Source organism: Oratosquilla oratoria, chromosome 18 (assembly GCF_046742065.1).
Source record: "Oratosquilla oratoria isolate Oo_2021 chromosome 18, ASM4674206v1, whole genome shotgun sequence".
Taxonomy (NCBI): domain Eukaryota; kingdom Metazoa; phylum Arthropoda; class Malacostraca; order Stomatopoda; family Squillidae; genus Oratosquilla; species Oratosquilla oratoria.
Window position 1 is genome coordinate 15,874,467 of NC_134794.1, and position 15,000 is coordinate 15,889,466.

General features: G+C 38.2%; 1 protein-coding gene across 6 annotated transcripts in view; it reads right to left on the bottom strand.

The window, feature by feature from the left end:
* LOC143035081 (vesicle-fusing ATPase 1-like) overlaps positions 1-15,000 on the bottom strand; it is a 151,721-nt gene that overhangs the window by 79,990 nt on the left and 56,731 nt on the right. The window contains exon 1 of one of the 6 annotated variants that reach the window (XM_076201593.1): positions 8,402-8,446. The exons of the other annotated variants lie outside the window; for them this stretch is intronic. Within the exon in view, the coding sequence (XP_076057708.1) occupies positions 8,402-8,431 (30 nt within the window). The 5' untranslated portion in view covers positions 8,432-8,446. Of the gene's footprint in view, positions 1-8,401; positions 8,447-15,000 lie in introns of those variants that run through there. 6 annotated transcript variants of the gene reach the window in all.

A 15,000-nucleotide genomic window follows, 5' to 3' on the forward strand; every position in this document is an offset into this window, starting at 1 on the left:
TGTGTGTGTGTTTGTGTGTGTGTGTTTCACCATGGTCTTGGATCACGTGTTCGACAGCTACTACCCTCCCAGACGAGAGGCCAGAGCTCATGTATGACCGATCTATGGGTAATGCTGTGACCTCACACACATACACACACACGCACGTACACACACAAAAGAATTCGGGCGAAGGAGAGAGAGAGAGACGATGACAAATTACTCAAGAAAGTGAAAACAGAAGAAGTTTGCAGATCGCTACAAGATGACCTGGATAAAGGATGGGAATGGAGCCAGAAATACGAGATGAACTTCAACATCAAGAAATATATTATAATGGAATTTGGAAGAGGCAAAAACAGAGTTTCGGGAAAATATACGATTGGAAACAAAGAGGTAAAGAAAGTAAACTCAGAGAGGGACCTAGGAGTAATCATCTCAAGTGACTTGACACCTGACAAACATGTAAATAAATTATTCGGAGAGACTTACAACTTATTAAGATCAATGAAAGTGGCCTTCGACTACATGGATGAAGAGATGGTTAAGAAAATAATTACTACATTGATAAGACCGAAACTAGAATATGCTATATCAATGTGGGCACCAAGCACAAAGAAAAACAAAGAAATTAGAAAGAATCCAAAGAGCGGCGACAAAGATGGCACCCACACTATCAAATTTGACATATGAACAAAGATTGGAGAAATTACAGCTGTCAACATTGGAGCAGAGAAGGGAAAGAGGCGACCTGTTGACCATCTTCAGAATTATGAAAGGGATGGAAGTTCTCGATAGAGATGACCTATTGAAATGGGACAAGAGAGAAACAAGAGGACACGATAAGAAGCTAAAGAAGGACAGTTACAGAAGAGACCTGAAAAAGAACAGTTTCCCGCACAGAGTGATCGATGTCTGGAACAGAATGAACAGTGAAACAGTAAATGCCAGAACTATACACGAGTTCAAGAATAAACTGGATGTGGAGAGTTACGAAAACGGGTCACAACGAGCATAGCTCCCGTACCGTAAAATACAACTAGGTAAAACTAGGTAAATACACACACCATACATACACACACACACACACACACACACACACACACACAAACTCCCCGCCCATAAGAGTTGGAGTAACGACTCCCAGCGCTGTGATACTGAAATTATTTCAGCCCTGGGCGAGATTTGAACCCGGAACGCTGGGTTAGTAATTGCGAACGCTACCAATGCGCCTTCGATCCGTGTGTGTGTGTGTGTGTGTGTGTGTGTGTGTGTGTGTGTGTGTGTGTGTGTGTGTGTGTGTGTGTGTGTGTGTGTGTGTGTGTGTGTGTGTGTGTGTGTGTGTGTGTGTGTGTGCGCGCCACAAAATCGAGCTTAAAGACAATTTCTAACAAAAGATCTCCCCATTTGAAAGCACCAATAATTCTTAGCCATAATAAACCCCATAAAGTCCGTCCTCTCGAAACCCGAGCCAGCCAAGAACCAGCTGGCGGAGTAGGTGTCCAGGTGGTGTTTAGGTGTCCAGGCCAGGCGGCAGACCTCAATGAAGCAATGCCATGGGGCCAAAGGTCACAGGTCAGAGGTCAAAGGTCACGAATGAGAGGCAGAGCGGCGCAATGGGCCTTTCGCTTGATTAGGGGGAGGCGAGTAGCGGTCACGGGAATCATTTGCAGATTTTGCGAGACATGGTCCTGTTTGGCCTTTATATCTGATGTCGATTCATTATTCCTCCACATCATGGAGAGAGATTTAGTCCGTCGAATGACGTCATCGTAGTATTATTATTTGTAGCAGTAGTAGCGACAGTAGTAGCGACAGTAGTAGCGACAGTAGTAGCGACAGTAGTAGCGACAGTAGGAGCGACAGTAGTAGCAACAGAAGCGGTGGTAGCTGTAGTAATAGCAAAGGTAGTAATAACGCTAATTGATAGTAGTAGCTGCAGAATTGAAACTAATAGCAATAGCAACATAATTAGAAGGTACAAAAAAAAAACACTTTATTCCCTACCTAGCTCGAAAGGCTAAGCAACATATACCCAAATCATTTGGGGCCCAAAGATTCCCCCCTCAGCTGAATAAAATCGTCTGGCGACAGCTATAAAGAGTTGCTCTGGGACCCAAGTGCCATGAGAACAACAATGGCACCCTACGGAGACATTGCAAGGTGACCCAAAACATGCCAAGCCTATGGAAACGTACATTTCCCTGTTGTTGTATCAGTAAAACATCGTCAAACCAAAACCACCCTTATTACATAGGTACTTAAGGACTCCGGAATGAGGTACAGTATATTCATGACTGTGACCCAACATGGGTCACATTCGAATGTCCGCCAGGTTGCCTCCCTTCCCTGCACCTCCACAGTCATGTTACCGTCTGCCTGGAGAAAGAATTTCTTCTTTATGGGGTTTTCCAAACCATTTCCTGCAGGAAGAAAACATGTCCGCTCGTCTTTTCCCTCCCCCCCTCTCTTCTCTCTATCCCTCTCTCTCCCTCCCTGCCTGCCTCCCTATCCCTCCCCTTCCCTCACCTCCCTCCTTCCCTCCCTAACCCTATCCCTCTCCCTCTGCCTCCTTCCCTCTCCCTCCCTTCCTATCCCTCTCCCTCTGCCTCCTTCCCTCTCCCTCCCTTCCTTCCCTCTCCCTCCCTTCCTATCCCTCTCCCTCTCCCCTCTCTTCCTCGGACGATCTGCGTCAATGTCTTTTATTCACTTCCGCTTCTAGGTTCTAAGGTACATTACATATATTTAGTTCTGGTTAATGAAATACGAGGAACCTGAGGTGAGACACCCCCCCCCCCATGACGAAGGGTAAGCACAGTCCGTTCTCCAAAGGGGGGCTGACCAATGTGTGGTTATCCGTGAGTTGCCCAAAACAGAATAAAATCGTCTGATGTAAACCAGAACATAAAATCAGCAAAATAAATAAAAATATACAAAATAAAAATGAATAAATCAAAATATACGAAATAAAAATGAACAAATAAAAATATATAAAATAAAAATGAATAAAATAAAAATAAATCAAAATAAACAAATGTGTACCAGCTTTGGTATCTCCTCTCTCACAGAAGACCGTAACTTCTTCCCAAAACACTGGTTTTACTTTTTCTGTAAAGTTAAGTTGTTGTTGTTTTTTCTTAAAGATTACATTCTTTGGCTCCGACAAAAATATTTCCCTCAACAATGTTGAGAAAAGACTATAGTGTGAATTTTCGACAAGACAGAATATTCCGCATTTTGAAATTAAACTATCCGACTATAGCAGTTGTAGTAACAGTAATACTAATAGCAATAGTAGTAGCATCGTAGCAGTATTATCATAGAAGTGGTGGTAGTAGTAGTAGTAGTAGTAATAGTAATAGTAGTAGCTATAGTAGTGGTAGTAATAGTAGTAGCTACAGTAGTGGTAGTAATAGTAGTAACTATAGTAGTGGTAGCAGTAGTATTAGTAGTAGCAGTAGTAGTACAATAGTAGGTATAGTAGTGATAACAGTAGTATTAGTAGTAGCAATAGTATTAGCAACATTAGTAATAAGGTTGGTAGTAAGAGTATTAGCAATAGCAGTAACATTAATGGTAATAGTAGGGGCAACATTAATAGTAACAGCGGTAGTAGTAGCAAATAATAGTGGGCCCTTCGGCCCCTCTCACACTTGATCGGGGTCAAATAAATTAACTTCTCATACGAGGTATGGGTTACTTTCTCGATCTTCGGGCTCAGATTTAGTGATAATCCAGAGTGGAATAAAGACAGTGATTACGATAAAGATAACATCACAGGTAACGATAACGTCACAGATTGTAAAGTGTTGTTAAATGAATCGGCTACGATTGGATAAAGTTTATTCTTATATAATCAACTATTGCATTCTGTCTCGACAATTTTGGTCTGGTGTATATTTTTAGTTTGGCTTGCCCATTTTAGATAGATTCATGCTTACAGCTGTAAAATATCAGATGTAGTAATGGTACATGCATTCGAGTGTTAGTAAGGCATAGTAGCATTGGTAGTTATGGTAGTATTGGTAGTGATAGTAACAGTAGTCGAATATTAGTAAGTTACCGTCGGTTGTGAAATATCATTAGTGATTTGTTTGATAATGATGATAATAACAGTTATAATCACTATCATTGTTAACGTTATAACAATTACATAATTATAATTATATAACAATGACATAACTAACAATTAAATAACAATGACAATGATAATCACGAATCCGCAAAAGATATCTTGAAACACAATAAAATTAAAAACGACAAAAGACTGGCAGAAGACCCCTCGGCGCAATCACTGGTCCGACCCAGAGAAGGTCAAATTTCAGGTCAACGTTTGGATCTTGTGTCGGAAGCCAAATAAACGTTTGGATCTTGCTCCAAAGGTTTCTTTGGACAAGTTCTTAACCCTCAGTAAATTGGATGACAATTCGATTTCACGTCGCGAATTCCCCCCCTACCAGGGTGCTAGGACGGTTCCCCTTACAGAGGACTTTGTAGCTTGAAATTTAACGAACCATACCCTTGGTCCAACTCGCTGGCAGCACGGTTCGAACTATCGTCACTTCGACCCCCGCCGCAAATAGCGAAGATCCCCACTCGGCTGATACAGTTTGTAAACATTACGTACAGTTACCTCCACTGTTAAGCACTACAACTACCGATGTCTTTGAAGGACCTTAGGGCCGTAAGTTTACGACTATAACGAGTCTTTTACGACTTACGAGCCCCGTTCGGGTCGTAAATGTTGGCAGCGGACATCAGACACTGTAGTACTTAGAAGTGGAGGAAAGAGTTTCATGACTAGCAATGGCATCTCCTTCCTCAGGGTCAAAACCACTGGGTCACGTGACCAAAACATGGTGTCGCCAAGAGATCTTTCGATCTACAAGTCTGGGGAAAAAATAAACGAATAAATAAAATAAAAAATTATGAATGGGTAAAAACATAAAATAGACACCGAAATAAAAATCTTCTCGACTCACTGCAACTCTCATGGAACTTGTGAGACTCCAAGAAGACAACGTGAGTGGCGTTAGCATAACCCGTGAGATCGACGGCATTAGCAGGGGAAAGAGACTCGTTAGTTTATTGCCTCTTTTGTCTGTATTATTATTTGCTTGATTATCATTTATTATTATCTATCTGTTAATTTATTATTATTTACTATTTACCTGTTTATTATTTAACTTTACCTATTTATCTATCATTATTATAATTTTTTTCGCATCCGACCTAGTTATGGACAAAAAAAGTTTTCCTGTCGGTATGCTCCTCCTTTGTAATCCTCTGTAATGAACTAATTCCACACAAGGTGGAAGGAACCTCAAACTATCCAACAAAAGAAAGAAAAATATAGACAAATAAACAAATAAATAAAAGCAAAGAAGAAAAACTACTTTCTACTTTATCATTACCCACAGTAGCTTATAACCCTAATGCGAAACTCATGTAAAACGACGACACAGGCAAGATGATCAAATTACTCTCAACAACACTTGTGACCAAATTACCCAATAAAAGAGCAGATGATACCATCAGATAGACCCAGCGATCCTAGACGAGAACCCAACCGATCCGGGTACCGATTGCCAGCACACAGGGTTGTACCTCTGATACGAAAGTCTTAAAATTGCACAGCAATGTCAACCATAACTCGCATTACCCATTGCGAGACGTGCGAAGTCACTTAACTGGTCGTGTTGGTGGAACTCCCACAGGAGCGGAAAGGCAGGTAAGAACATGCAAGTAAAAAAATAATACTTTTTTATCGAGCCTCTGCCTTTCGAAGTAAGAAAATTAACTTAAACTGCCATTATAAGATTAAGTCCCACCAGCCCCCTTTCGGGAGCCTTCCATTACATCGCAAACCAAATTCTTGTCTCGATTCCCAGCAGGAAGCATTTGGTATATAAAGAAAACGGGGCAGAAAGAGATACAGGTGGATATAAAAGGACAGACGAAGATAGACGGAAAGGTAAAGAAATACAGGTAGATATAAAAAAAGGACAGACGAAGACAGAAAGATAAAGAAATACAAGTAGATATAAAAGGGCAAACGAAGATAGACAGAAAGGTAAAGAAATGCAAGTATATATATACAAAGGACGGGTGAAGATAGAAAGGTAAAGAAATACAGGTAGATATAAAAAAGGACAGACGAAGATAGAAAGGTAAAGAAATACAGGTAGATATACAAAGGACAGACGAAGATAGAAAGGTAAAGAAATACAGGTAGATATAAAAAGGACAGACGAAGATAGAAAGGTAAAGAAATACAGGTAGATATAAAAAATGACGAAAATAGACATGAAGATACAGACATGTGGGTAGATATAAAAGGACAGACGAAGATATAAAAGTAGAGATAAGTGTAGATATAAAAGAACGGACGAAGACAGAAAGATAGAGATATACGGGTAGATACGAAAGGACAAATGAAGATAGACAGAAAGATGGGCAGATAACTTAGACAGGTAGATCAGGAACATCACCCCGTCATCTGAATGAAGCAATCATGTTTTGACTTAGATTTTCTTAAGAAAATATCATCTTTGTTGTTACGGTCTTGCTTACCGGATAATGTAAAGATGAAAATAGAAAAGAAATATTAATACGTTTAATAACGAAAGCGACCTAAAAGATTCTTGTTTTCTGGCTGCCAAAGTACAATTTTATTCAGCTGACGATAACTTCAAAACCGTTGTTCAGCCATTTCAAAAGAAAAAAAGTTTATATTTCTCCAGTTTGCAATAAAAAAATCCTGCCATTAGAAGACCTTTCGGCCCGTTGAGTTGTTGAATGTAAAATAATGAATAAATAAACCGATACGTAGCGATATAAACGAATATTTAAACGAATTAGATACAAATAAAATATCAATAGATGAACGAATAAACTAAAAAAATATCAATAAAAAATAGAAGTACTGATACAAATAAACAGATAAATAAGTGAAAGAATAAATAAATGTCATAGATAAATCAAATTAAAAGAAATAACTACACGATTAAGATACAAGTAATTAAAAAAATAGATATAGATCTGAACAACCGATTAAATAGATATAGAAATCTAAATAAACAAACGAATCAATGATAAATAAACGAAAGTAAATCAAAATGATACGAATCTTAAAAAACAAAACAGAAATAGATAACCAAGTAGAAAAGCAAAACGAGGTCATCCCGACATCAGCATCTCACCTTGGGTAAGGTCAAACAAGGCCACGACGAAGGTCAGGGCACCTGGGAGGCGGGTCACGTGACCTGGTGACCTCTTTCCATGCTTAGAAAGGGCATAGATAGAGGGAGAGGGAGAGGGAGAGACAGAGAGAGGGAGAGGGAGAGAGAGAGAGAGGGAGAGAGAGGGAGAGGGAGAGAGAGAGGGAGAGGGAGAGAGAGAGGGAGAGAGAGAAAGAGATTAACCCCGACAGCCCCTGACAGGACAACACCCAGGACCCAACGGTACCCGGCAACTATCCTCGAGGCAATCCGTAGATTTCTTTGGGAATTTTTTTCCCCTCTGGATAAGAAGACGGAGTCCTTGGTCAATCATGGACCCCATAAGAGTAAAATCTGTTTTATTAGAGAAAAAAAATCGCCATTCAACAATGTTGTATCTTACAGCCCAATCACGTCAAGCTTACGACCTGTTTCCGACCACCGGCGGCCAGTTGCAGGTAGTTTTTGGCAGTCGCTGGCAGTCGGTAATTAGATCAATAAATCTATATGTATATTACAACACACTGAATAGTCCTCAGTACATAGATTTTCCTCTTATCAACCACATTAAATTTTTCCATTTCACTTCCTTGCATAGGTTTTGTGTTGCCGACCGATCGCTGGATTTTCGGTCGAAGGTGGTCGGAAACGGGTCGTAAGCTTGGTGTGACTGGGCCTTTATAATGAACCCAAGGGAAATGACGAAAAAAGGATGACAAAACTACGAAAAAGTCACAGTGGGTTACAAAGAAAAGTGACAAATTAACTTGGAAAAAGTCACTGGAAAGAAATGTCTAAGCACACATCATGACCAGACCTCACATGAGAGCTGACCTCTTCTGACTTAACCTACCCTCACCTAACCTTATCCAATGTAACCTTTCCTAGCCAAAATTGTGATTTTTGCTTTCTGTGACATTTCCCTGTGGCTTTTTGCTCCCGTTCATACTCGTTACACGTTCAGACTAACCTTTATCCCCAAGAAATTCCTTCCAGTTGAATAAAATCGCCTGACGTTAGCTTGAATAAAATCAATTATTCCTTCACTACCTGGAGAGGGGGCGGGTAAAATCCTCTCGACTGAATAAAATCATCTGCAGACTGCCAAACAAACTACACAAATCATCTTCTCCAGTCAAGAGACAGATTGGGACATAGGGCATATATCAAACAAACAAATTCGACCAAAAACAACACCTCACCTTCGGACCTCGTCTGCATGCGAGGAACATAATAAGGAATTTCCCTCACGGCAAACGATCGCGACAAGAGGCGAGAGTGTACAAAGGTGCTTTATGGCTGACTAAGGTCATCCTACGAATGGTCCATGGTTGAGACAACCTGGACGCAATCTACAGTCACAGCGAGGGGACGACGAGAACGAGGCGAGACAACTCTTGAGCGAGTGAGGGGAGACCCGAAGGGAAGGGGGCGCTGCAGAGGGGAAGTGCGCATGGATGAGGAAGGGTGAGGGGAAAGGAGGAAAGGCTGCAGCTTTCCTGAAGGTGGAAGAGCTGGAGGGTGGAGGTGGAAGAACTGGAGGGTGGAGGTGGAGAAGGAGGAAATGCTAAAGCGGATAGGATAATCTCTCCTCCCTTCCTCCTCCTCCTCCTCCTCCTCCTTTTGAGGTCGACCTACTTCTCCAACATTGGGTTTCTACAAGGACGACATGTGTACAGTTGGTACGCCTGGGAAGACAACCTGTCCATCTCCATTTAGATCTACAACAAAACGAGCATTTACTCGTCCGCAATACGGATAAAAAAAATAAATTCTTTTTACGGATTATAGAATCATGTTTCCACCAGGAATACCATTCATCTATCTCTGCTTTATTATCTTATAGAATAAAATAAAGAAAACGTTATGTAGCCAGGGTTACCAACTGTACGGAAATTAGCTCTGGTGTCCTTACCTTCCGTCCCAGCCACTAGAACGTGCAGATATTACGCGTTCCAAAATGCGCATTATCACTGCGCATTATTCCTGCGCATTTCAACGATTTACTGACCCACATCTACATCAGAAAAGTCAACCGGTACGCACTTAAGAGAAAACTCGAGTAGTCGTCTAACCTTGACCATCTACCCGTTCCATTCATTCATCTACGTTTTTAAGGAGGAGGGAGGGGTGGATAGTGAAGGAGAGATCGGTGGGTGATACTTGAGGGGGAGGGAAAGGGGGTGGAGGATTGGGGAGGGGAGAGGGAAAAAGGGGAGAGGGAGGGGAGGTGAGAGGGAGAGAGGGGTGGGGGAGGGGCAAGGGAGGGAATAAGGAACGGAAGGGGAGAGTGAGGGAGGGAAAGGGGAATAGAAGGGGTGAGGGAAAGGGGAACGGAAGGGGGAAAGGGGAGGGAAAGGGAAAGGGGTAGGATAAGGGGACAAGGGTGAGGGAGGGGAAGGGGAGAGGGGATGGAGGGAAGAGGGGATGAGGAAGAGGGAGATGAGGAAGGAAGAGGGTGTGCGTGGGAGAGGGAGTTGGAGAGGAGGGCGGGGATGGAGAGGGAGTGGAGGTGGCCACCAATGTTCCCAATAATGTTTTGCTGTGTGCGCGCGCGCAGAAATTTCTTTGTGCGCAAACTTTGCCTTCTCTGGAAAGTACGTGCCCACCCATGCAAGTCACCATCTGATCATTTAAACAAATAAGCACAATTTGTAAGTTTGTATTACATAATACCTCCAATCAATTATTGGTTTGACGGTTGGCAAGTTACCATATTTCTAGAGAATTTATAGGTTGATATTTGGGTGGAACTTCTTTATTGAATGGATTTTAGTATTATTTGAAAACCTTTTGTGCGCACATTTTTTTTTATGTGCGCTAGTTGTAAAACATGTGAGCGCGCGCACATAAACGCAGCTTAGAGGGAAGGTTGGTGTCCATGTGTTTAATTGTTTCATCTTCCCCCTCCCCAAGGAAGTTTGCTTGCTGAGTGGATTAGGGCGTCGTTACTTGCGGCGAAGGTCGAGGGGATGGGTGTTCGAATCCCGTCACCGGCGAAGTTGAACCAAGGGCACGATTCATTAAATTCCACACTACAAATCCCTCTGTAAGGGGCACCGTCCTAGCCTTCCAATGGGAGGAGTTTGTGACGTTGAGCCATATCGCCCTCCCCCCCCACACACACACCTCCCAACAAATCCTGCTCTTAGTCTCTTACATAAGGCGAGCCCCGCTCTCTTATCCACTGAAATGAAGCTTCTGATCTCAGGCAATGTGTGTGTGTGCGTGTGTGCGTGTGTGCGTGTGTGTGTGTGTGTGTGTGTGTGTGTGTGTGTGTGTACGTGCGTTCTGAAACTGTGATAATTAGTTTGATCGCGCCTCCTCTCACGACTGGAACTTTTAGTTACCCTGGAAGCCACAGCACATAAGGACAAGGTGACGATCTGGGTCGTGGTCAGCCGAATGCCTCTTGGCGTGGACTAAATACTTGTATATGTGTGTGTATATGTGTGTGTGTATGTATGTGTGTATGTATGTATGTGTGTATGTATGTATGTATAGGTGACGATCCTTATTGTGATTAATGGCGTATTTTGTACGTAGAGTTATCATGAATATCTCTCTCTCTCTCTCTCTCTCTCTCTCTCTCTCTCTCTCTCTCTCTCTCTCTCTCTCATATATCTCTCTCTCCTCTCTCTCTCTGCAACAGCGGACGTGTCCGCACCTTTGTAGCGTCACTTCATTTGTCTTCTTGAATCTCCTCATTACCGAAATAGCCTCTCGGTAGCCAGGATAAATGGCCCATCCCATACAGACGAGCTCAGTCTTGGTGCATTCTCCACCAGTCGAGCAAAAAACGTTTCACCAAACCATCCACCGAGTTCGTTTATTTCTTTACTTTTGTTTCTCTCCTGCCTACCTACCTCGTCATGGACCAACAAGTCTCTCCCTGACCACAATACGAGCATTCGTGTCATGCATCCTACCCCCATCTCTTGTTGACTAAGTCATCTCCATTGGACACAGGCGGACGATCATTACTTGCATCCGTCTCCAAACTACCGGTGATCATTTTCAGTGATGGCAGAGAGAGAGAGAGAGAGAGAGAGTAGGGACGGGAAGAGGGGTGAGAGAGTGGGAGAGGGAGGGAGATCGTGAGAGAGAGCCAAAGGTTGGGAGTTGGTATTGGCCATAGATCAAAAAGAGAGGAGGATGGTCAAAGTCGGGCACAGATGTGGGAGACTGTAGAAAGATACAAAAAAGTCGGGCAGTAAACAAAATGTTGTGAATCCTTTTCCTTTCCCTATTTTTCTATCAAATAATCAACTACTTATTTACCCGTTCTTTTATTTACTTATTCATTCATCAATTCAACGATGCAATTATAATGACCAACTAATCCACCTTTTTCTCCTGATCTATCCATCTATTCATCTCTTTACATCCAGCCTCGTTACAGGCCAAAGGGTTTCTTGTATCACCATTCTTTCCTTATAAAAATAAAAACAAATAACTAAATAAATAAATAAAAATCGAAAGGGTTCCGAGCAAGAGAGGCACAAACAGACCGAGAGATGGAAGGAAGGCTGACGAGTAGGATCTGAAACCAATGCGCAAAAGCAGTAAGGGAATGGGTGTGGGAGGAGGAGGGGGGGGATCTGGAGGACAGAGGGGGGCCAGTAGCAGCAGACATATGAGCCTAAGGGACCCCTTCTACTGCGTCGAGGGAGGAAGCTCTACCTGCAGTAAGCAATCGATATTTACAACAACCCTGTACACGCAGTGACTAACAATATACATCTTCCTTAGTCTCAGCCTTCATCCCTGTAAATAAAATCGCCTGGAGGCAACCAGGACCAAATGGAAAAGTGACATTCGGTATGTAAGGGTTACATCGAGATAGAGGTGTCAGAAGAGAATAAAATCGTCTGGCGGCTGTTATACCAGAAAATCATCTATACAGTGCGGTACCTCCCGACACTGATACCTTTCGGGACGATGACCTAACCTGTGAATTTTATTCTTACTAACGACAGACGATTTTATTCGGCTTACTGAGTAACCGTGGCAATGGAGGTAACCCTTTCAGTACTGAGTGGCACTCTTTATTTTTCTGGCTGCCGGTATGTGATTCAATTCATCTCCTTTCTATATACATATCCATATATATAAATTCATATACATATCCACATATATAAATTTATATAAATATCCACATATATAAATTTATATACATATCCATATAAATCTATATACATATCCATATATATAAATCAATATACATATCCATATATATTAGTATACATATTCATATAAATAAATCAATGTACATATCCATATAAATTTACATCCATATCCACATATATACATTCACATCCACATCCATATATATAAATTCACATCCATATGCATATATATATTTACATCCATATGCATATATATATTTACATCCATATTTATATATACATTTACATCCATATTCATATATATACATTCATATCCATATGCATGTACATAAATTCATATCCATATGCATATATATAAATTCATATCCATATTCATATATAATCATATCCATATACACATCTATAAATTCATATCCATATGCATATATATAAATTCATATCCATATATATATACAAATTCATATCCATGTGCATACCATATATATAAATTTATATACATATCCATACATATAAATTTATATACATATCCATATATGATTTATATACATATCCACATATGATTTATATACATATCCACATATATAAATTTATATACATATCCACATATATAGATCTATATACATATCCATATATAAATTTACATATATATCCACATATATAAATTTATATACATATCCATATATATAAATTAATATACATATCCATTTATATAAATTAGTATACATATCCATATAGATTATACATCCATATCCATTGATATAAATTTACATCCACATCCATATATATAAACTCACATCCACATCCATATATATAAGCTCACATCCATATCCATATATATAAGATTACATCTATATGCATATATATATATAAATTTACATCCATTCATATATATACTTTCATATCCATATGCATATATATAAATTCATATCCATATGCATATATATAAATTCATATCCATATTCATATATGTATTCATATTCATATACATATCTATAAATTCATATCCATATGCATATATATAAATTCATATCCATATGCATCTATATAAATTCATATCCATATGCATCTATATAAATTCATATCCATATGCATCTATATAAATTCATATCCATATGAATATATATAAATTCATATCCATATGCATATATACAAACTTATATAAATTTGAATATATACAAATTCATATCCATGTGCATATAAATATATTCATATCCATGTGCATATATAAATTCATATCCATGTGCATATAAATTCATATCTATATGAATATATAAATTCATATCCATATCCATATACATAAATTCATACCCATGTGCATATACATAAATTCATATGCATGTGCATATACATAAATTCATATACATGTGCAAACCTATAAAATCATATCTATATGCATATATATAAATTCATATCCATATGCATATATATAAATTCATATCCATATGCATATATATAAATTCATATCTATATGCATATATACAAATTCATACCCATGTATATATATATAAATTCATATCCATATGCATTATATAAATTCATATCCATGTCAATATACAGTATAAATTATCAATATGCATATACATAAATTCATATCCATGCGCATATATATAAATTCATATCCATGTGCATATATATAAATTCATATCCATGTGCATATATATAAATTCATATCCATGTGCATATATATAAATTCATATCCATGTGCATATATATAAATTCATATCCATGTGCATATATATAAATTCATATCCATGTGCATATATATAAATTCATATCCATGTGCGTATATATAAATTCACATCCATGTGCATATATAAACATTCACATCCATACGCATATATATAAATTCACATCCATATCCATATATATAAATTTACATCCATGTGCATATATAAACATTCACATCCATGTGCATATATAAACATTCACATCCATGTGCATATATAAAAATTTATATCCATGTGCATATATATAAATTCATATCCATGTACACAAATAAACATTCACATCCATGTGTATATATATAAATTCATATACATGTGCATATACAAATATATATATACATGTGCATAATATATATATATATATACATATGCATAAATAACTATATATATACATGTGCATAAATATAAATATATATATATATACATATATATGTATATGTGCATATATATAAATATTTATGTATATATATATATATATATATATATATATGCATATAAATATAAATATATATACATGTGCATATATATGAATATATATATATATATACATATGCATATATATAAACATTATATATATATATATATATATATATATATACATGTGCATATATATGAATGTATATATACATATACATATGCATATATATACACACACACACATATATATATATATTATATATATAAATATATATATGCATACATGTATATGTATAATATATATGTATATACATGTATATATATATGAATATATATATACATGTACATATAAATATATACATATATATACATATACATATATATATAAATATATACATAAATATATACATATACATAAATATATATATATACTATATAATATATATATATAGTACATATATATATTATATATATATATGTATATATATTTATATATATATACATGCACTGCACTAAAAACCCACTATTATT